Here is a 24,988-nt window from a genome sequence, read left to right as displayed (position 1 = left end):
TGCTGATTCTGTTGTCTATTTCTATATTTAGTTTACCATCTTCAGTAAAAATTGTGCCTAAGTAGCTGAAATGTTTTACTTGTTCCACAGGTTCTCCATTCACAACACAGTTGACATTTTCAATGATTCTGCCTATTTTCATTGTCTTTGTCTTTTTATTGCTGACCTTCATACCATATCTATTGCACATCCATCTGCATGACCTTTCTTCCCACATATTTGTCCTCCCTTCTCATCATGGAACTTTAGACTAAGTATCTAAAGTTCCTCACCTTCCTGATGACATTTTCTTCCAGCTCCAGATCTGTCTCCTGGCCACCATCCACTTTGCAACACATACTTTGTCTTACTTCTCTCATACCTCTCTCTTCTAGTACTTTCCTCCATCTTTCCAGTTTAGCTGCCACTTCTCTTGAATCTGCACACAGCAAGATGTCATCTGCATACAACATTGTCCAAGGCATGTCTTCTCTCACCTCCTCCATCACAATATTGAACAGAAATGGACTTAATGACCCTTGATGCAAGCCAACTGTTACTTGAAAACTTTTTGTCTGTCCCAGACAGGTCCGAACACTTGTCTTCACATTTCTGTACATCTCCTGCACCAACCTGACATATTTCTCCAGAACCTTCTTCTCCCTCAGACACCTCCAGACTTCTTTCCTTGGCACTCTATTGTATGCTTTCTCCAGATCAATAAACACCAGATGTAGCTCCCATTGTTTCTCTCGGAACTTTTCTATCATCTGCTATAACCCAAAGATAGCATCTGTCATTGATCTACCAGGTATGAAGCCAAATTGTTCCTTTGCAATCTACACCTCCTTCCTCAATCTTCCATCAAGAACCCTTTCTAGGATTTTCATTGTGTGGGACATCAACTTTATTCCTCTGTAATTCTTACAGTCTTGTGCATCCCCTTTACCCTTGTATATGGGGACAAGAGTACTTTACCTCCATTTCTCGGGTATATTTTCCTGTTGGCAAACTTTCATGAACAGGTCCCACAGCAGGTCCCTCTTCCCCCAGTGCCTTCCATGCCTCCACTGGGATCCTGTCTGGACCCACCGATTTTCCATTCTTCATCCTCCTCATGGCCTCCTTCACTTCCACTCTACTGATGTTCTGCACCATCCCATCTTTTCTGTGAGTCCTTGCATTTTCCTCATTCAAAAGTCCCTCGAAGTATATTCTCCATCTGTTTCTTACGTCCACTTCCCTCCATAATACTCTTCCTTCAGCATCTTTGATCTGCCTCACATGTAAGATGTCCTTTGCTGCTTTATTTCTACATTTTGCTAGTTGGTAAATTTTTCTCTGTCCTTCCTTTGTTTCTAATTGATCATACAGATCTTGATATGCCATGGCCTTTGCCACAACTCTCTTGGCTTCTTGCTTTCTCTCTCTGTACACCTCTCTGTCCTCTTCCACTCTTGACTCATTCCACTTCTGCTTTGCCTTCCTCTTAGCTTTCATTGCTTCTTGTACATTATTCCACCAGCAACCCTCCTTCTGCTCTCTAATCTTTCCAGATATCTCACCAAGCACCTCGATTGCACAGCTCAGGATTACTTTTGAATTATGTTTACACCAATCTTGTACACTTTCCGGTCGATCCAAAATCCTCTCTAACACCCTCTCCTTAAAACGATTCCTCACACTCTCTTCTTTTATGCGAAACCACTTAGTTGTCTTCATCCCATGGCTTCCAGAGGTTCTTATATTCGATCTTATTTTAAAGTCTGCGCACAGCAGTCAGTGTTGCTGTGCCACTTGATCTGTTGGAATTACCTTAATTTGTCACAGCCTTAAGATGTTTTCTTCTATTCAAAATGTAGTCAATTTTTGAACTGTTGTTATCACTTCTAAATGTTATCAAATGTTCTTCCCTCTTGTAGAAAAACGAGTTCACAATTGCCAGATCAAATGCTACTGCAAAATCCACAATCCTCTCTCCTTCCTGGTTCATCATTCCCACTCCATGGCCACCATGCACCCTTTCACAGTCTCTCTCTATTCTGTCTCCCTACGTGCCCGTTCAAGTCTTCTCTGACACTCACCATCTCGTTTTCTTCCAGTTCCCTCATTTCTTCATCTAACACATTCCAGAACTCATCTTTCTCCTCTTCTGTACAGCCAACTTGTGGAGCATATATATACACATAAGACGACCACTTGCTCTTCTCCAAGACCCAATTTCATTTGCATGATCCTGTCGTTCCTTCTACCCATTTCCAGTACTTCACCCTTCATTCTGCCACATTTTGCCCTCTTTATTCTGCTACAGAGTAGAACAATTTATACCCATCTCCCAGTTCCTTCGCCTTTTCCCCCTTCCACCTTGTCTCCTGCACACATAAAATGTCCAACTTCCTCTTCCTCATCATGTTTGTCACCTCTCTTCCCCTTCCAGTCATGCTTCCAACATTCAGTGTTCCCACTCGCAACATCCTCTCCATGATCTAATGAGCTGTAAAAATAATAACTAAATTTCATTATTTCTTATATCATTTTCTCTGTCACACAACAGGGCATTGCACCCTTCAAATGGAAAAGACTGGAGTTCAATTTTTGTCATGACAAGATGTATCTTTATATGAGCTTCATCAACTGAAGATGAATAAGCAAATCTCATATGGAAGTAGCAGGGGTTTTCCTCCCAGAATTTTTTTTTTTTTTTTTTTTTTTTTAATCCTGCATACAGACAAAAGCCAAGAGAACATATACATGCAATTTATACACTTCATAGATCATGGGTAGTGCCTTGCATATAGATGAAGATTATTAAATAAATACGATGGTAAGTTGTGTGGATTGGAAAGCCATCCCACAATAAGTTTTTAGAGGTGTCATGCAATAAAAATAATTTCTTCCAAATGGTATACAAGACAAAAATTGTGCATATCACAACTTTCTTTAACACTGAGTGGTAAATTAAAAATACATGTCATCTTCTATGGCATATAAAAACATGGAAAAAAATTTATAAAGGTTGCTAAGAAAATGCAAAACTACTCTGTAAAAACTCAAAAGCTGGTAAATTTATGGTTTTACTATAATAGTTAAAATTTGATGAACATATGTATATATGTTGATACTCTTTTTGGAAGAGAAGCATGGTGTCATACCACTTTACTACACAAAAAGTTTAAATAATATGGCATTTTATACATAAGAATGAAAATATCTAATCATCTCAGCTAATACTGGGAGGCAGGACCATTTCTCATGACTTGCTGTGAAGTTATGTTGTAAATTCTAATCTTGATGTGTGGCCATTCACAATAAAATAAAGCTGAGTTTAATGGATAAGGTACTACTCCATGAACATTAGTTATGGATCTCTTTAAATAGTTGTTGGAGGTTTAATGGAGTATTGACAGCCCTAAGAAAGATTAAAAACTATTTTTAATGCTTCCAATATTTCGTCTCAGTCACTGAGACATCTTCAGGGATTATCAACTAACAATTGTAACACACTACTGAATGAAACACATGGCTATAAATCTAGAGTCCTATCTAGGTGGTGCACCCTCCATGGGTGTTTGTAGGAGGCCTAGGTTGTAAATTGGGATCTCCAAGGATTAATGTTTCCCAAATTTCGGGAAATTTCTTTCAGCCGTATTTGTTTAAATTTGGATGATTTCTGATTTCTGAGTGCCACTGAAGATTCCAAAAACAATCTTTCTTTCTTAAATTTACCGTGATGTAACATGATGGTTTTTCTTCCAGGTCCTGTGAGTGGTATCCAATACATGGTCCACAAGACCATATTTGATTGTAGTTATGATTGTAGGTGTATGTAAGTTTTTTGTTCATCTAAACGAATGGAGGCTGATCTACCCTGTCTGTCCATAGTGTGCAAACTCGCAGGAACAGGGTACTTTATATACTCCAGGCACTGAGTGAGGATGGAGTTTATCTTTGGTAGAACAGATAAGGGTAGCAAGTTTCTGGCAAGACTTAAAAGCTGTGTAGAGGTTGTAATTTTTTTCTGATGTACCCCAGATGTAGGGGATGGTGACGGCATTTCTGAAATCCTTCTGTAGGGATGGCTGCAGATTGGGGAGGGGAGGACTGATTATTTTTTTAATTCTGTATGAACTGTAGCCATTAGATAGGAAGGTGTTGTGTATGTACTGAGTTCTGTTGAAAGAGAGGTTCCACTGGAACAAAGATTATAAGCTCTATTGGTTAGTTATAATAATGCCATACTCTTGAGAGGGGTGGGAGAGTTTGTGAATGTATCTGCTTGTGTGAGTGAGTTTTATGTATACAGTGAAGGAGAGACTGCCATTCAAAAGGTATGTCACTAAAGTGTCTAGGAAGGGTGAACTATTGTTATTTTCCTTTTCCATTATAAATTGGATTCTTGAATATAGACTACTGAGGTGACTGAGGAAGGAGTATAATGTGTCTGGGACATGAGGCCAAATAAAGAACACATCATCTACATATTTTAGCCAGATAAAAGACTTGAGAAGGGATGAGTCTATGGTTCATTTTTCAAAATTTTCCATGTAAAAATTGGCAAATGGGGGAACCCATAGCAGTTTCCTCTATCTCTTTATAAATTTTGTTCCTCCAAGACAAATATCCAGAATGTTTTTATTTTATTTTATTTTTTATGTTGGGCCCATACACGAGAGGTTGGTTGGTTGATCAACCTATAGTACGTTAGTACCGTATATGGGTAGTGGGCTGGGAAGGGAGAAACTTGTTGACATTTGATTTAAAAGCCTATATATTGTATTCCTTGGGAAATACATCTGGGGGGAAGACTGTTCCATAGTACAGTAGTAGCAGGGATGAAGGAGGAGGAAAAGGTGTACTGTGAAAGGACATTGGGCAGTAGCTGTATGTATTCCAATGGGCTTAGTACAGAGTGTGTGTGGGGGGGGGGGGAGGAACGTCGATGCTGTTTCAGATGAACATTTCCTAAGGAAATATTTATAGAATATACAAATTGCAGAGACCAAACATCTATTTGAAAGTGAGGAGAGTGAGTTGGTAAGAGATGGGTCATTTATCAGTTGAATTGCTCTCCTCTGTATTGAGTCAAGCATTTTGAGGAAGCTTTTAGGAGCCCCCACTCTAAATGTGAGAACAGTTTTTGATAGCTGGGTGGATTTGTGATTTGTATAAGGACAGCTGTTTAAGGTGAAGTAACATCTTGAGCAAAATAGAAATCCTAGTTTTTTGGAAGCTGAGAATGCAATGGTTGTGATGTGTTTATGCCAGGAGAGGCCTGATGTCAGGGTAATTCCGAGAAGAGAAATCTCATTTTGTCTGGGAATTTGAGTATTCTCAAAAATAATACTGGGAGAAAAGGATGGTTCTTTTTTGTGAGAAATAAGACAAAACTGGGTTTTACTAGTGTTGAAAGTTATCTGAGTCCCATTGGAGGATAGCTTGGAGGTCAGAATTAAGGGCAGTGGTGGGTCTGTTGCACTCCTCCCTTTCATTTGTCAGTTAGACAAATGAAAAGGAGGAGTGCAATGTATTGTCATCTGCAAAACTGTGTATTGGGTTGGAGGTCAACTGAAGTAGGTCATTGATATACAGAAGGTGTGAGAGAACTGAACCTTGTGGGACCCCCAGCATTAGCTGGATGGTGAGGATAGGGAACCATATACCATCACACATAGTGTACATCCAGACAGAAAGTTGGCAATCCATCTGCAGAAGTCTTGAGACAGTCCAAACAATAGGAGTTTGCTTAGTAAGTCTTTGTGCCAGACCTGGTCAAAGTCTTTAGAGATATCAAGTGCAACCACTTGGGATTTGCCAAATTTCTCCATGGCATTTGTCCAGAGATGGGCGATATATGAGAGTAGATCTCCCGTTGATCGGCATCGATGGAATCCATACTGGTGGTCGCTTAATAGCTGGGTACCTTCAAGGTAGAGTAGGAGTTGAAAATTGATGGTTTTCTCCATCACTTTAGATAGGACTGAGGTGAGTGAGATGGGGGGGGGATAGTTAGATGGCAGCAATTTGTCACCCTTTTTAGGAATGGGTTGATTCCAATTTCCAGGCTTTAGGATATACCAGTGGTGTAAGAGAGTATGTACAGACAGCATAGGATAGGAGTCAGTTCTGATGCAGCCCTTAAGGACAATTGGAGGAATGCCATCAGGGCCAGGAGACTTTTTTGTGTCTAATTTAGACAATAGGTTTATGATCTCTTTCTGGCAAAAGGAAAAAAGTGGAGCATTGTATGTTGGGCAGTTGGAATGACTGAAGGGTGTTTGCCATTGTCAGTTATGCCTGCATTGGAGACCAAGTGTGAAGCCAAGAGATTAGTTTTTTCTGTGGATGATATTGCAATTGAGCCATCTGGGTATGATAGGGGTGGGAATAGTGTAGAGCAAAAGTTATGACCAAATTGCTTTGGCAAGAGACCAAAAGGCGTGGCTGCTGTTTGGACAGGTTTCAAATTTTCTGCTTTTTATCTGTTCAAATCCTGTTTTGGAAGCATTGATAATTTTCTTGCATCTGTTTAGGGCTTCAGTATAGGCAGTGAAGGAGGATGGTTCTTGATTTGAGCCAGTTGTGGTATGCCTGATTTTTCATTTGTACAGCCTTGGCACATCTTTTAGATAAGGGACAGCAATTCAGAGAAGTGTGGAGAATATATGTTTTTATGCCAGTGAGGATTGCTTTGGTGATATGTTTGGGTTTGGAAGACTGGAAACAATAGCCCAACCACGGGAATGAAGCATATTAGTCTCGGAGGCTGTCCCATTTGCCACTGTTATAATGCCAAACTACTCTTGTGTGGGAGTGACTGTGTAAGCGTTGTTGCATGGGGGAGAAGATGAACACTAGTTGTAGTCAGAATTACCTGGTGGGGAGGGGGGGGGACTCACTACATTCACTGCATATTTAGAAGGGTTGTTGGTAAGGAAGAGACGTAGGGTATTTGGGAAGTGCTTTGGGTTATCTGGTATTCTGTTCGGCTTGTGAACAATTTGTGTAAGGTTGTTAGTGATGGCAAATGTTTCAGCATCTCTGCCTGCAGTATCTGTACAACTTGAAGAGGAAAGCCAGTTGGTGTTATGATCATTAAAATCACCTAGGAGGATAATTTCACTGTTAGGAGAAAATCAACTTTTAAGGAGCTCAGAAATTAAAATTAATAGTGCTGGGGGAAGGGGAGATTTGAGTTTCTGTTAAAAAGAGTACGTGGGGTTTGGTGGACTGCAGATGGTAGTGGTTACTATTAAGGTTGGAGTTGAGGCCACGGTTGTTGGTGAAGTGGGGGAATGGATTTGACTGCAAGGGTTCTTGTCCGTTTCCTATGCAGTACCTGCATACTAGTCTCCTGTGGCTTCTAATGGCGTCACTTGATTTTTGCACTAGTTTGGTTTGTTTGTAGTCTATGATCCAACTGTTGCCTCCATTTGATGACGTAGGATTTAAAGACATCTAAGATATAATAAGGAAAAACATTTTTTAAGAGTGTTAAAAGTATCATTCAGGGGAATATTGGTAAACAGTGAGGTGATGTCAAAGCTTACCAATATATCTATTATTTAAAGTTAGATTTTCAATCACAGTTTTAAATTGGGTAGAGTTTGTGGCTGTTTTGACAATTTGTAGTATGGGGCATAAGTGGCATCTACTATAGGTTTTAAGAGGGGGGGGGGGGACAAAAACTGAAAGGTTCTTGTCTGGTGTTAGTACAAAAGTATATAACATTGATGTTAGAGCAGTGCGACAAGATTAGTAGGTGATCAACTGGTGGTGAGTAATGACAACAGCTTTAGGGATAAGAAGTTGCTGAATTGCAAGTATAAATGCTGTTTTCACAAACAGCAACCTAAAAATTGAAAAATAAATTATGAAAATAGCTTTATTAATTTCCATGTGTAGTAGACATTGGTCAGTTTATTTATTTATTCTTATGGAAAAAGGAATAGAGAACAGCTACAGGTAAATGTCCAGTCTGGAAAGCCAATCCAAGGCCTCATCCGTCACCTTGTGGATGTCCTGTAGACCACACCGTGAAATTGGCACATTGGGTAGTCGTTCACAATATGAGTAATCGTCTGAGCCACGGGAGAACAATCACAATAAGGGTGGTCTAACAGCCTCCATTTATGTAGGAGGTAGCCACATCTGCCCATGGTTAGTTCTGATCCTGTTGATTGATGACCAAATCTTCCTAGGCTGCAGAGCACAGGTATCTTCTACCAGGAAGCTGTTTGTTGGACCAATATCATCTCCACATGTCAGGTGTTGATGGCAGGGCAGCTGAAGAGAGTTCGTCCATGGACCAGAAAGGCTTTCTAGATTTTAGGCGAAGACTAGGTGGATTTATGAGAGTCTGGTACAGGGGCCAGGAGTGGGTTGCTCATTGCTTTATTGCATTCTTTAATCGAGGCTTGTCTTCTCCATATGTTTGGTGAGCAATGTTAGATAGGACAGGCAGCCAGGAGAGAGAGAGAGAGAGGGGGGTGCTTCTCACTGTCCCACTAACTGTGCGCATGGCAGAGTTTAGCTGGGTGTCTATAATGTTAGTGTGTGTGTGTGTGCGCACTTTTTTCCCAGACAGGGGCACAATATTCTGCTGCAGATAACACGAGGGCTAGTGCAGATGACCTTAAGACTTCTGCACCACAACCCCAGGTTATTATAGCAAGCTTTGAAATGATATTGTTTCTCATTTTAATTTTGTTGGACAGGTTGGTGATGTGCCTTTTATAGGTAAGGCTTCTGTCCAGGCTCACTCCAAGGTATTTTGAATGAGGCTCGTGTTCTACCATTTTTCCACAGAAAGAAAGAAAGGTTGAGGTGTTGATTCGCCTCTCCATTGTTCAGGTGAAATACTGTGGACACAGTTTTTGTTAGATTTGGCTTCAAGTACCACTGCTTGAAGTACTCTTTCAGGATGTTCAAGTCTGTGTTCAAGGTTGATTCCAGGTTGGCAAAGGAGGTAGATTGATGTAGGATCGCTAGATCATCAGCATATATACTTGCTTGAGCTGGTATGTGGAAAGTCATACACATAAATGTTAACGAATAAAGGGGAATAACACAGAGCCCTGCGGGAGACCAATGTGAAGGAATCTGGACCTGCTTTTTTTTTTTCTTTCCAATAATATGGACCCGGATCTTTCTGTTGGAGAGAATGGATTCAAAAAGCTGCACCTTATAATATTTCCTAGCTTTAGGAGGAGGAGGAGGCCCCCTGATCCAGGCTGTGTCATAAGCTGATGTTAGGTCAATGAAAGTGGCTCTGGATTTAAGTTCCTTCTGGAAGCCTGCTTCAATCTGTGTTGTCAGAGCCAGGACCTTGTCACAGCAACTTCTTTCCAGCCTGAAGCCAGCTTGTTCAATCGGGAGTGCTCTTTCAATGAGTGGTGAAATTCTTTTAAGGATAATTCTTTCAAAGAGCTTAAAGGCGGAGCAAAGCAAGGAGATAGGTCGTAGATTTTTGACATCATTTTGATCTTTCCCTGGTTTGGGCATGGCAATTATTTTGGCTTCCCGCCACAGATTTGGTAGTTTTCTAGTCATTATAATTTTTGAGAAAAGTGTGGCCAGCCATGTTTGGCCTTGTTGACTGAGATGTTTTAGAAACTCAGGTAGAATACTATCCACTCCTGCAGCCTTGCCATTCTTGGTGAGTTTTAAGGCTACCTGTACCTCTTCCCGAGATACTGGGTGTACAAGTTCAGGAAGCTTGGGGTCCATCTTCAGGATTTGTCTGATGGAAGACTGCACAGTAATTTTCCTGATAGAGCTGGGACGTAACTTGGAGGTTTTCAGTAAATGATTAGCCATTTGATCAGGAGTTATCTCTGTTGTTTTGTGTGTTGTTGGTTCTGCCCCTCCTAATTTTCTCAGAAGTGACCAGCTTTTCTGGCTAGATGTGGTGAAATCGATTTCATGGATGGTTGAGATCCATCTTTCCTTTCTGTTTTTATCTAGCATTGCTATGAGCCCCTTAGCAACAGTTGGGTCTTCAGTCTCTTTATATTTGGCTAATAGTTCCTCAGTTTCTCTACTCCAGCATGGGCTGTATTGTTTTCTGTAGCCTCTAGGAATAGAGGCTTTGGCTGCAGTTTTGATTAGTTTAACAAATCTTGGATAGCAATTAGGGGTGGGTGGAATTGCTCTAATGGTTTGCTCGATTTGTTTCTGAAATGCATTCCAGTTGGACCTGCGAAGGTTCAATCTAGCAATTGCTGTTCCACTGATGACTGGGATTGATGTGCCTGTCTCTATTAGTGTAGGACAATGCTGACTATTGGGGAATCTGTTGAGGATGGTTCTGGTTGGTGGCAGAGGGTGGTCTTCAGAGTCTTTAGAGACTATGCACAGATCTGGGGTGTAGGTTCTGCTCCATCTGGCTGAGTGGAGAGTGCCTTCCTGCTTGGCATCATAAATGAAATACAGGTTATATGCATCCATCCAGTTAACTAGATTATTACTGTCCCGGTTTAGAGAAATTGCCCCACATGGTGTGATGAGAGTTGAAGTCACCAACATAGATAGCAGGATGAGGTAGTGGCCGGTCCATCTGATTGGTCAGTAAGAAGTTAATATAAACAAGTTCTGCAGCTAAGAAATACCAAATAATTCCTGACCCACATATTTTAGCATCATCTTGAAACATAATCCTAGAATTCTCCCCATATAGTTTGTTATAATCTGAAAGCAAACATGCGAGTCAGCCTGAAAAAAAGTCTTCAAACTGATATAGAAACTAGGGATTGATCACTTAAAGTAGATGAGAAGTATGTGAAGCAATCTGTGAAGAATGCTCAACTATGTCAATGATCAATGTTAGAATATTTAAAACTGAAAAACTTAAATGGATAGAAAAGGAATTTAAAAAAATTTAAGTAGAGCATAGTAGGTATATGTCAGAGACATACAGGACAGACAAAGGATATGTTAATATCCAAAATGCAAGAATATTTAACTTAGGAAGAAAAGATGGAGTACATAGAGAACAAACAGCAATCATAGTAAAAAATCAACTTTTAAATTCAATAACAGAAATTATTACAGTATCTTCAAGATTAATCTCACTAAGCGTGTGGACAGACTTATGTGTTCGTCGAACATGTTGTTTATTATTTTAACGGTATAATAGAACACAGAAACTAAGTAAATAATTAACCTTCTTGGCCAACGGCTACAATCCACAAAAAATAAACAAAATACTAAACACTCCTAAGAAACCCCTCCCACCATCCACCACAGAGAACTACAACAAAACAGTCACCATCCCTTACATTAAAGGCACATCCGAAAAGATCTCAAGAATTCTCAATAAACATAAACTACGCACTACATTCAGACCATGTAGCAAATTAGCCACCCTCATCCGCTCACCCAAGGACAGCATTCCTCCTTTATCACATCCAGGAGTCTACCAAGTACCCTGCTCATGCAATCAAGCCTACTATGGTCAAACAGGAAGTACTGTGAATATCCGCATCAGCGAACATAAACGATATGTCCGGAATTATCATTATGGGAAGTCGGGCCTAGCAGACCATGCTCTGGAAACCCCTGCACACAGGATCAACTGGAAAAACACAAAAGTACTACACAGAAACCCATATAAATCACAGAGATTGTTCTTAGAGGCGACAGAAGCCCTAAAACACACTCCAAATCTCAACAAATATGACTGTATTAACTTGCCGAAGATCTGGGAGACAGTCATATTAAGAAAAAACTAGCACTTTTCTAGGACTCTAGTAATATATGATAGCGTTTTTTTTTTTTTTTTTTTTTTTTTTTTTCAGATAGAGGGCGCCAAAACCAGGACTCTAGTCTTTGTGTTGCTGCTACAATTTTGTTTAAGTACACCATGTTGTTTTAGTCTCGCGTATTGTGACAAACAGTGTTTTTGTGCTCTGAAGATGCTGGTTATAATACCAGCGAAATATCAGCATCAAGTTAATAAATTAATTATTTACTTAGTTTCTGTGTTCTATTATACCGTTAAAATAATAAACAACATGATCTCACTAAGGTTAAAGACAAAAGAAAAAAAAAATACTAAGATAACATTTTATTATTTTTTCAAAACTTTCTAACAAGTTTATTCACCAAGATTACTCTCACAGAGATGAAAAAAGAAATTTCTCTCCAATCTACAAATAGAAATTGGTAATAAAAAACAGAAAACACCAACAGAAAAGATATAATGATAGTAATGGAAGACTTGAATGCAAAAACAAGCAAGTATTCTGAGGACATGGAAGAAATAATGAGGAAATTTGGGATTGATGAAGAAATGAAAGAGGTGATAAAAGTAATTGAATTTTGTAAGACAACAGGGATTGGAAATTACTAGCACTTCAAATTAATTATAAAATGGGAGTCATAGCTCTTGAAAACATAATTAAAAATTAAAAATCAGAAGAATTAAAAAAAAAAAAAATGTAATACTTGAATGCAATAAAACTAATAATAATTGGCTTACTACTGAAATAATAGATCCACGGCATCAAAAGAAAAAGATAAAAGAAAAATATTTTCCTCAGAACACATATGATGCTGAACATATATACAGGGTGTTCGGGATAAATTTGACAGTTTCGTAAGGAAAAAGAAAATCTTCTTTGTATCTATTAAATTTAATGAATTGACAAAAAACATTACAGGCAGAGTTAATTACAATACTATCAACAAGATTTACTCAAAATAACCACCATTAGCATCGATCACAGCTTCAATTCTGCTTCGGAACCTCGAACAAGCTGATGCTACAGTCTCCCTGGGAAGGGCCGCAAAAACTGTTTTAATTTTATCCATTAACTGGGCTTTTGTATTACTGGAAGTGCGATTGGTGTCTTTTTCAACTGCGCCCCATACAAAATAATCCATGGGGTTAAGGTCTGGGGAGTTTGGAGGCCAAACATTTGGACTGGTGAAGTCGTAGGAATTTTCAGACAACCATTTTTGACTTTTCCCAGAGGTGTGGCAAGGGGCCGAATCCTGCTGCCATACATACGGCCTACCATTGGCTACCCTTGTTATCCAGGGCTTGACTACAGTTAGCAACTCCACGAACAAAGCCCGAATTCCAATGCCAGGGTTCTTCAACACCTGTTCCTGCAGATTTGCGAGGAATTCTGCTGTATGAAGAACGCAATCAGATCGTCTGCTAGGGATCTTTCTTCTTGCTACATCCTCGTAGTCACCATTGCAAGTCTCTAGTTCATGCCTGATTGTTTTTACTGTATTCAGGGAGCATTGGGCAGCAGTCGTAATATCCTTATTTTGATGGCGGGCACGAATCATCATGATACAAGTTATTCTCTTCCATGATTCAGGTGGGTTCCAGCTATCCATCCTTTCTGACATCTTGTATATGAATGAAGAAGGGTCCAAACTTTTAAATGAAGAGAAGTGTGTGTTAATACATGTAACTTACGGAAAAATATAATTAATTATAAATATGTCAAATTTATCCCGAACACCCTGTATATATATATATATATATATATATATATATATATATATGATACTGAATACATGATACATATGATATCCACTGAAATGATAAAAAAACCACAAGCAGTTAAAAAATAAAATTACATTTAAATGTACAGAAGAAAGATGAAATCATATAAATCAAAAAACAGATATATGTCACAACACAGCTATCCATCATAATACAAAATTAATATACAGTAGCACAATAAGAGAACTTTCGAAAACACACAAACCTATACTCAAAAGGAAAGATAAAAGTGGCAATACAACTAGTGAAGTCAAAAAAAAAAAAAATCTGAAATCTGGATGGACTATTTTAAACAAATTTTTGCATAAGTTCATCATCATCATCATCAAATTCCTGACATGTACCCTCAAGGGGGTGTACAGGATATGATAGTGCTACATGAAAAATTTACATCATTACTAACTTCCTATCTACAAATTTTCCTCCAAATCAGTCTATTACTTGTCAAGACTCCGATATTATCACTATCAGATCTTATATTTCTATCGCCTAAGGCACTTTGTACCGTATCAATCCACCTATATCTTGGTCTTCCTCTGGGTCGTTTTCCTGCCAACCCAGCAGAGAACACTTGTTTTGCCAATCTTTCCTCGCCCATTCTGTTTAAGTGACCATACCACCTGAGATTAGCTCTGCTAACGCATTCCTGGATGCTGACAATGTCAAGTTCTATCCTAATATCCTCGTTTTTAATATGATATTGCCATTGATGACATCTGTTCAAGCCTCTAATCTTTCTCAAGACTCTCATATCTGCGGTCTCTAGTCTTTGGTCAGGTGTTTTACTTCTGACCCAACTCTCAGATCCATTATTTTTAAACCTGTTTAAACACTGTTCCACAGGTTCTCCATTCACAACACAGTTGACATTTTCAATGATTCTGCCTATTTTCATTGTCTTTTTAATGCTGACCTTCATACCATATCTATTACAAAAGTTATTCAATTTAGTCAGGGAATCTTGCAAACTTGTAGTAGATTTATTTAGAAGTATAACATTGTCCGCATAAAGCAAAGACCTGACATTAACATCTCCAATTCTGATATCATGTTTAATACCACTTTCCTTCATAATGTGATCCATATAGATAATGAATAACAGAGGGAATAATGTACATCCTTGTCTCACACCAGATTTAACATTAAACCATCTTCCTGTACATCCTTCAATTCTAACTGCCGGCTTACATCTCAAATACAGATGAAGTATTGCTTGATATAATGCCCCATTGCCACCATATAACTGTAGCGTATTGAATAGCTTCTCTCTTGGCACCTTGTCATATGCCTTTTCCAGATCGACAAAACTTAAATACAGATCTTTGTTATATTCCCATGATTTCTCAACTATTTGTCGTAAAGTGAAGATCTGATCCTGACAGCCTCCATTTGGCCTGAATCCAGTTTTTCTTCCACAATTCTTCTCAACCGTTTCTCAAGTATACTTGCATAGATCTTGCCAGGAACACTCAGTAGGGAAATACCTCTGTAATTCTCACATTCAGTTGTATTTCCCTTTTTATACATGAGCACTATTAGAGCTCTACTCCAATCATCGGGAATTCGTCCCTCTGTCCAGGCTTTCTGAACTATGCGGTGCAACCACTGTAAGACTTTTATACCACCATAATTCAGCATTTCTGGTCGAATATCATCTACTCCTGCTGCCTTTCCACATTTCAAGCCTTTGATGGCTTTTTCTACTTCAAGTATGGATATGTATTCCTGACTGCATGCCTGGTCAGTGTTTTTTACCACTGTGCTGTCATCACTGCTTGTTTCATTTAGCAGTTTTTCAAAGTAATTACTCCATACTTGAAGGATATCTTTTTCTCCTGTTTTCATGTCACCTTTATCATCTCTAACTCCTTTTACAGCACTCTTTCCCCCATTTCTAAGCTTCTTAAACAACCTCCAGAATATCTTACCACCTTCTTGATATTTATTTTCTATGTTCTTGCCAAAGTCCTCCAATGACTTTTGTTTAGCTAGTTTTACACAGTGTTTCACTTTCTTACATTTCTCTCTGTATTCGCTAAGAGCAAAAGCTGACTTATTTGCCAGGAACTTTTGATATGATTTCTTCTTTTCCTTCACTGCTTCTTTAACCTTCCTGTATCCACGATGGAGTCCTGATTTTTCTATCCTTGCAGACAACCTCACCACATGCCTCTCTGGCTGAATCAATCAGCATTTTCTTCAAGGCTTGCCACTGAATCTCCAAGGTTTGGTTCCTGTTCTCAAACTCTTTCATTTTTTCTTCAATAATCTTTGTGTATGTTAGTCTATAGTTCACATCTGAGAGCTGCTCAACTTTTATTCACTTTAAAACTTTCTTACATGTTATTCTTTTCAATATGAAATTCAATTTTATCCTGCTCAAGACTAAATAGTGATCGCTTCCATCAAATCCTCTGTACACTCTGGTGTCCTGCACCAGGGAGAAAACATCACTATCAACAATAACATAGTCAATGAGACTTTTCTTATTCCTTGCCTCTTCTCTCCATGTGAATTTGTGCACATTTTTATGTTGGAACATGGTGTTAGTAATAACCAGTCCATGTCCTGAGCAGAAATCCAACAGGTATTTGCCATTATTATTAGGTTTGCTCTTTTCTCCAAATTTTCCCAAAATATTTTTGTATGTCTGACAATCATTTCCTACTCTGCTATTTAGATCCCTAACAAGGACCAACTTTTCCTTTTTCATTGTGTCAGTTGCTTTTTCTAAAGCATCAAAAAATTCCTCCACTTCTACCTTAGTAGAACCTTCTGTGGGACCATAAGCACAAATAAGTCTCATTGTCCAGTTCTCCATTCTCATATTTGCCCACATCACTCTACTTGAGACTGCCTGCCATTCAAGAAGATTAGCCTCGTATTTTGTGTTGAATACTATGGCTACTCCTTCTTTTCCTTGATTGGCATTGCTTGAATGTTAACAATAAAAATTATGAAAAAAAGTTTCATAAAAGTGGGGAGATCCCAAAAATATTAAAGATGAAAATAGATGCTGCAATCTGACATATTTAAACAAAGCTCTGGGTAAAGATGAAACAGTGAGAGTTCTGAAGGTATAGAGGAGAAACACAAAGCATTATTTAGTGCAGCTATTCAACTAAATCATAAATGTTGGAGAAACTCCTAATGACTGGACATAGGGAAGAATTCGCATACATAAAAAAAAAAAAAATGCTGTATACAGTTATTTGCAAATTGTAGAGCAATGGCCTCATTAAGTCACCATAAATTACTTATTAGAATTAAAATAATTTGAATGTTTTTAGGAGAGGGAAATCTACAAATTGATGCAATCTATACTCTTTTACCATTAGCTGAATTGACATGGTAAAAAAAAAAAAAAAATAGAAATCGTTACTACTGCTTTATAAACTTTATTTTAGCAAGCATTTGACTCAATAAACAGAAATAACTTGTTTGAAATTTAGAACAAAAAATAAAAGAGGAAAAAATTACTCAATATCATCCTACAGTACTATAAAAATACTATGGCAAACAATATAATTTGGAGCAGTTGAAACTTCTGAAATATCCTTTCTTTTAGAGTTACACGGTGATCAGCATTGATTTTAAAAATTTATGGAATTTACAACCGTGTTAAAAAATCTTTTTTATTATCCCGACATTTCGATCTTCAGATCAAGATCATCATCTGGGGCATACATCAATATACAAGACAAGCTGAGTTACATTATTAACTGTAAGCTAAAGAAACAATGAAATATTATTTCTTTAGCTTACAGTTAATAACATTTGAAAAATTTATGGAATTTACAACCGTGTTAAAAAACTTTATTATCTCGACGTTTCAATCTTCACATGAAGATCATCTGGAACATACATCAATATGAAACATACATCAAGAAACAATGAAATATTGTTTCTTTAGCTAAAGAAACAATATTTCATTGTTTCTTTAGCTTACAGTTAATAACGTAACTCAGCTTGTCTTGTATATTGATGTATGTTCCAGATGATGATCTTCATGTGAAGATTGAAACGTCGGGATAATAAAGTTTTTTTAACACGGTTGTAAATTCCATAAATTTTTAAAATGAATTCTGAAATATCAGTTGAGAGAGGTGTGATGCAGAGATGTCTGGTTTCATCATATTTGTTTAACTTATGCATAGAATTAGTAAAAGAATCTATTCCAGAAAACATGGAAATAACTATGAATGGTCAAAATTAACATCATATAAAGATATGAAGATGATATTTACAGATAAGGAAAACTTAAAACCTGGAGAAGAACTTAGAAGTTGAGGAAATAAACTGGAACAGGTTAAAAAATTCATTTACTTAGACACATTTGATCACAATCTAAATTATGTTGGGGAACAAAGATGCTGTCCATGACAACACGCAATATAATGTAACATCATTTGCTTCTAGAAGTGATCAGATGTAATGAATGTTGTAGATCTTCATAAAATTTACTTGGCTATGATATATTTGCTTGTACAGGAAAAATTCATTTTTTTTAAACCAAAATGAAATTATTAAAAGTACACGTTTCATTATACTGAAAATTTCAAAATAGGAAGTTAGTATAAAGAGAGATTGGTGTATACTAGTTATCTATTTTGAAATTTATTCTTCTCATTGTGTTTATTATTTCTGTCCTCTTTCAATAATCCAAAGAATTAAAATTTGCTAAATTTTTGCATAAGACATTACTAGTGTGAAAATAAAATTTTTATATCATCATCAAATTCCTGACATGTACCCTCAAGGGGTGTACAGGATATGATAGTACTACATGAAAAATTTACATCATTACTAACTTCCTATCTACAATTTTCCTCCAAATCAGTCTGTAACTTGTCAACACTCCAATATTATCATTATCAGATCTTATATTTCCATCATCTAAGGCACATTGTACGGTATCGATCAACCTATATCTTGGTCTTCCTCTTGGTCGTTTTCCTGCCAACCTGGCAGAGAACACTTGTTTGCCAATCTTTCCTCACCCATTCTGTTTAAGTGATCATACCACTTGGGATAAGCTCTGCTAATGCATTTCTGGATGCTGACACTGTCAAGTTTTTTCTTAATATCCTCGTTTTTAATATGATATTGCCATTGATGCCATCTGTTCACGCCTCTAATCTTTTGAGATTAGAGGCATGAACAGATTTCAGGACTCTCATATGTGCAGTCTCTAGTCTTTGGTCAAGTGTTTACTTCTGACTTTTATAACTAAAACTTAAAACTTTTATAACTATAATTAAATAAAATAGGGAATTTGCTTGTGCTGAAAATAAATATTTAACATGAGCAGAATTTTCAGATTCATTTTGAGACTTTTCAACATGAACAATTAAAAATAAAATAAAATGGAATTACAAGTGAAACAGCATGATACTGAATGCTGAGGAGAGCTCGATCTGTAACTATGCAAATTCAAGGAAAAGGACACTACATTATCAATTAATAAAATAGAATCATGAAAAGTAGTGAGCAAGATAATGTCCCAAAATTGGGAATGTTATCCTGATCATTCTAGATTGGATAACGTTCAGATTAGAATGATGTAGTCTTATTCCAATTAATCCTATCTCTAGTAGATATTGTGTGAATGGCAAGACTTGACATCAGAATAATGAAGCTGGATGTAATCTTCATGTTCTTTCAGATTTATTTGAGCAGAATGACCTATCTGTCCATAAGACTGCATCAGCAAGGAATTCTGTGAACTGCTGGATAAAAAAGAGGAAGATGTTTGTCCTTTGAAAAGCTAAGAATGAATTTGGTTTGTTCAGAAGTGAATTTTGTATTTTATTTGCTTATAGTTATGTTTGCCTCTTATCAGTGGCGGCCAGTGAAAATTTTAAGTGGGGGTGCTGCATACACAAAATAAAAAAAAATTCTTTTTTTCCTAATCAGTAATCGATTTATTAATAAATAAATTTACATATTAAAAAATTGCTTTATTCAAAATATTTCATCCTCACCATGAATAAACACCAATAAGAAAAGTTTCGTATCTCACAGAAATAACATGTGTATGCATACAATTTATCTGTAAGCGACACTGCCCAAACGAGCAATGCATATTATGATTACTGATTGTAACATGCAATGATAAGTGCAAATGAATATCGGCGAGTCTAGCTGTAATTTTCCGAACGCCATAATTCTGATGCTGCATTAGATCACAGTGCATTCATTTCGTAATCTAAAGCATTAATCGAACAATTCCAATTATTAACTATTCAATCAATGTCAAAACATAAGCTGTAACCTCTAAGATGTATTGCCTTTATATAATGTTTTAAGAATTGTTATTATTTATAAACACAAACAAAATTTAATTTTTTCATTTTTTCCTTGGGGGTGCTGCAGTGTCGCAGTGCTTATGTACGAGCTGCCACTGCCTCTTATGTATCTATATTTAGTAATATAAAGAGATTTACCTCTTTAGAGGCACCAAAACCAAATGGTGTTTCTGCAAAATCAAAATCACGGAATGTTCCACGAAGTCCAAATTCTCCAAATATTTTACGAAAGAGTTCCTCTGGATCAATTGATGAGTGAAAACCTTGGAATCCTGCACCAGAACTACCAATGGGACCAAAATCAGGTGAGCTTCCCCACTCATCATATTGCTTTCTTTTTGTGTCATCACTTAAGACCTAAAAATAAATTATATAACTATTATAATTTTATTTTTACTAAGTTAAATAAAAATAGCATATTTACAAAATTGATTTACTAAATGTAGATTAAATTATATAAATATTCTAAACTTTACCTATTTTATGTATTTTCTATACAAATTCTTTTGTAGTTTCAAATACACAAATATCCTATTTGTGTTTTTATTACAATTAATTTTAAAAATCAGCAACTACTTTCTATCCTCAAAGCATTTCACTCAAAAATCACCATCCAATCATTGTTGAAAAAGAGCTACTTTATCTAGATATTTAGAACAAAAGATGAAACTCTCAAAAATGTCAAAAAGAAATGAAAAAAAAAAAAGGAACTATCTTATTATGCCACAATCTCCTACAATTTGTTTAATTATGCTGAACATGGTTATCAATTTGAAACCAGTAAGCAGATTATATTCTTACTCTTTTGATGTTCAGTGGGTTTCTTCTAAGAGAACCTGTGATTTGCTATTTATTTTGAGTTTTATTAGATCATCAAATTCATAAGGTTTGCTTAGCAGTAGCGCAGATATGTAGGTGAATTATTAAATCTATATTATAACTTAAAATTTATAACAACTTATAACTTATGTTGCATCATCACAGATGCAGCAAAAAAAAAAAAAAAAAAAAATCAAACTAATGTAGTATTTATTAGGTATCAACTTGAATTATAAATGAACAGGACAGCAATCTGGGACTTTAACAGTCTGTTTTCTGAAACAACGAACATTTTCATGATACAACATAATCACATATCAGCTGGGGGTAATTTCTCAGTAATATAAAAGTCTGCTTTCATTATAAAAGAGTAAACAGTGAAAAGTTAACTACTGGAACAATTTAGGATTGAAGATGGATGTGTAAGAGGCATGAAGGAGAAAAGAGATGGAGCAAGCAGAAAAATTATAGAAATATCCAATCAACATAGCTGGTGTTATCCTTTTAAATATAAGATAATTTATTCAAGGTGAGAGGAATCAAGTAAAGGAAGTAGCTATAATATAGCTACTGTCAGAGAAATTATTTATTAGTATGAGACCTTGTTAAATTATAATATTAGTTTATAATTTAATTGACGTCAACTGCACCATTCTAATATTCTACGTCTATTATCAACTTTGTATTTCTATCAACTGCCTTTGTTATTCTTTTACACCTGCACCTATGGCCTAACTTACTTGTACTTTACTCAGTCATAACTATAATCTGCTTAAGATAGACCTCTCTATTAATCCCTTATAATCTTTGTGTTCCCACTGCTAGTGAATGACCTTTGTTATTAGTCTACCATGATAAACAGGTTACCAACTCTCACACTATGCAATTAGAAAAATTTATTTGTTTCATTTATTTGTACAAATTGGCACTCATTTGTATATATATAGCTTGAGAATTAAAGTAGAACATAGGCAAGATCAATTTTAACACACAATCTCTTATAGCTAGTCATGGCAATTTTTTATCAAACAAGCTCACAGGTTCGCTAATTTTTCGGGAGAGAGTGCACTGGCAATAGATCAGGCAAGATAGTTATACAAACAAAAGATTTTATTTTGATCTTAGTGTAAATCACAATGTAAGAGGGAGAAAATCTCTTTCTCAACCTAGTCATATACACATTAAGTGCAACATACAATTAACTTTCTCTTACATAACACTTGCTTAACCCTTTATATTGTTGACTCATCTAAATTTAACATATAGTTACTCCTTATATGCTAACTTAGCTAATCTCCATTCATTCTATATACAAAATTTATATTTGTTTAATAAAAAACTAAAAAAAATTTAAACCATAACAATTTATATATAACTAGTTATTAACAATTTCCTATAAGCACTTTCATTACATACATAAATTCCAACAGTAAGTCTTTAAAACATTAACAAAATTTATGCTTACTTACAGTAGCCTTTACAGATACAGTCCAGTTAACATGAACAATTTTTCAGCTAGGTTAGCTTAATCTTGCAACCTTTTCCTGGAATACAACTGTTGACTGGATGATATGGCAGTTCTTCACTCTTGCAGTTGCCGGGAAATTTAGGTAGATTTCTCTATCGGAAACAGGAAATGAACGGCTGATGTCTTCTGCTATGCCCATGGATAGCTATACGCTCTGAGCATGTAGTTGCAATCAGGCTGGAGATCCTTCGAAATAAGGCCTCACCTTCACCACCAGAACTCCATCCACTAAAAGGGACTGGCACCAGAAGTCTCCAAAGCTCAGGAAGGGGAGCGATAGGGTGACCAATGAGAGTCTTCTAAATTTTCTATTCTCTATATTTTTGAGAGCCCTCTCAAATATCTTGTCTCATTCTATGTAACCACATAATTGTTGCCAGGATCACCCACCAGCACAGTGATGTCACATCAGCAGGCTCCGTGCACGACATTATATCATGGGCTCATATTTTTATGTTCCCAAGATCTTGCGAATGTTTGTTTATGCACAGTCATCATTATAATCTTTGCTAATCCTCCTTCCTTTGTTTTACATACAACTTAATAAAGCTTATTTTTGTGCACTTTTATAATTTAATAAAATGTTAAATGTTAATGAATATTAAATTTAGTAAAATTTAACATTCATTTTCTTACAACGTAAATTATATTTTATATATGTGGAAATCTCTGTAAAATCAAACTCAAAAAATTTTAATTAATTTAATTTTTCGTGACAGATTTTACAACCTAATATAAAGAACGTCGGGGAAACTAGATTATGATGGGAGAAATGATGAGAATGTGAGAGAATGGCTAAGTTATTAAACTGTGTTAATGATATGAATATGCTTAATTGTGGAGGAGAATACAATGAAGGGATGATTGTGTGTGATTCGGATTTATTAAATATGTGCAAGGATATGTGTATAAGTGAAACATTAGATATGAAATTTTTTGACTGGTTCATGCAGATTACAGAGGTGAGTATACAAAAAAAAGCATTGGATATACATATGTCCATACACAAATGCCAGGAGTATCAGAAATAAAAAGGTCGAGTTTGTTACTTTAATAAATAATATATACAGATCATTACCATCACTGAGACCTGATTCTCAGAAACATATACTAACTAGTATTGAGTATAAAAGGGTAAGTATTTTTAGAAAGGGATGAGATGCTAATGATAGATGATTTGGGTCCAGTTAGGATAAAAAGCTACAACTACAATATTACTAACAATTCTCCATGTAGCAGTGAGTTTGAAGCTATATGGTGTGAGTGGAGTCTAATAAGATCAAATACATAGTAGAGTGTTGCTAACAAGACCTAAGAGATCAGTTGCTGGAGATAATGAAATGCATTGCCAAATAAACCCTACTCATCATGGGTGACTAATTATCCAAACATTGATTAGGCAGCAGTGAATACTCATGAGAAGAACGAACCTGAATTTATTGAGCTGTTATGAAAAAACTTCCTTAAGCAGAATAAACTCAGTCAAAGAATATCGAACCTGATTATAGTGTTAGAGTGTGTTTCCCTGCTGCATCTACTGGAGCAAACCCCAACTCAACGTAAGCAGAGTTCAAGATTTGCATCAACATAAAAAGCACCAAAAGAAAAGAAAGGGAAAACTAGCAGAAGAACTGGATTACCAGATCAACATAATAGGTGTCACCAAAACAAAGAAGACAAAAACAGGTGAGATTCTGTAAGCAACAAATACAAGATGTTATATTCAGGCAATAATGATCAAGGGAAAAGAGTAGATATAGCATTCAACACCAAATATAAGGATAATTTTCTCAAATGGCAGGCAATTTTAGTAGAGACAGGGAAACAAACATCAAAATGTAAACACAAGGTTCCAATAAGTGAAGGAATTTTTCAAGTCACCAGATGAAAGATAAGTGGGTCCTTGTTGGAGATCTGAACAGCAGAGTAAGAAATGAATAACAGACATAAAAACATTAAGAAAATTTGGAGAAATGAATAAAGTTAATTATTATGGAAGATATTTGCTGGATTTCAGTTCAGGACAGACTAGTTATTACCAACACCATATTCCAAAAAAAAAAAAGATGTGTGCAAATTCAAAAGAAAAAGTCTCATTGACTATGTTATTGTTGATGGCAAATATACCTCAAGATGGTTAAAAACACAAGAGTATACAGAGAATTAGAAACAGGAGGTGGTTTTGAACAGGATGAAATTGAATATTATATATAAAAAAAAAAAAATCAGCTAATGCATTTTATTCCCATATAGGGAGTAGGCAAGGTCGTTTTAACCCTATCTAACTTTTGGAGACTGAGTAGGCAGTTCAATCTCCACTGGTAGCCAATCAGAAATAGCTCGCCCAAGGCTATCACTAATTTAAGCAGCCCACAGTGAAGAGACAGCTCAACAAGTGCTGCCATCTCGTGGTCCATAACTCTACCACAATATTTTTTAATGCCTGAAATAGGTGGGTTCTACGGTCAATTTTCTTGAGTTTACGGGATGAAAAACCTGCTTGGCCATGCCAAAGATCAACTAACTCGGGAACTAGTTGGAAAAAAGGCTTAAAAAAAGTTCCTCTAGTCACTGACTGAACTTGAACTTAAATCTATCTTCAGGCAGTTTAGTACTAAGGAGTGCAAACACCATCTCAACTGAGCAAGCAGCTTTCAGAAGTGAGAAGCATACTCAAGCATACAAATATTATTGGAGAAAAAAATGAAAGCGCCTGAAAACAAGAAGCAAACCTTGGAAAACTCTGAGCAAATTCTGAAGAACACACTAATTGATTCAGTCAAGGAGATGTGGTAAAGTTGTCTTTAGGGAGAGAAAAATTATAACTTCATG

General features: G+C 36.4%; 1 protein-coding gene across 2 annotated transcripts in view; it reads right to left on the bottom strand.

Annotated features, from left to right (window-relative positions):
• The window catches only part of LOC150100138 (dnaJ homolog l(2)tid, mitochondrial-like), a 149,140-nt gene that overhangs the window by 93,048 nt on the left and 31,104 nt on the right, over positions 1-24,988 (bottom strand). For both annotated transcript variants that reach the window (XM_090402825.1, XM_090402824.1), the window contains exon 4: positions 19,948-20,166. In XM_090402825.1, the coding sequence (XP_090258951.1) occupies positions 19,948-20,166 (219 nt within the window). The remainder of the gene's footprint in view (positions 1-19,947; positions 20,167-24,988) is intronic.

This window comes from Typopeltis vanoorti, chromosome 13 (assembly GCF_054136105.1).
Source record: "Typopeltis vanoorti isolate ZY-2024b chromosome 13, IOZ_Tvanoo_1.0, whole genome shotgun sequence".
NCBI lineage: Eukaryota > Metazoa > Arthropoda > Arachnida > Uropygi > Thelyphonidae > Typopeltis > Typopeltis vanoorti.
This window is presented reverse-complemented; position numbering and strand designations above follow the sequence as displayed.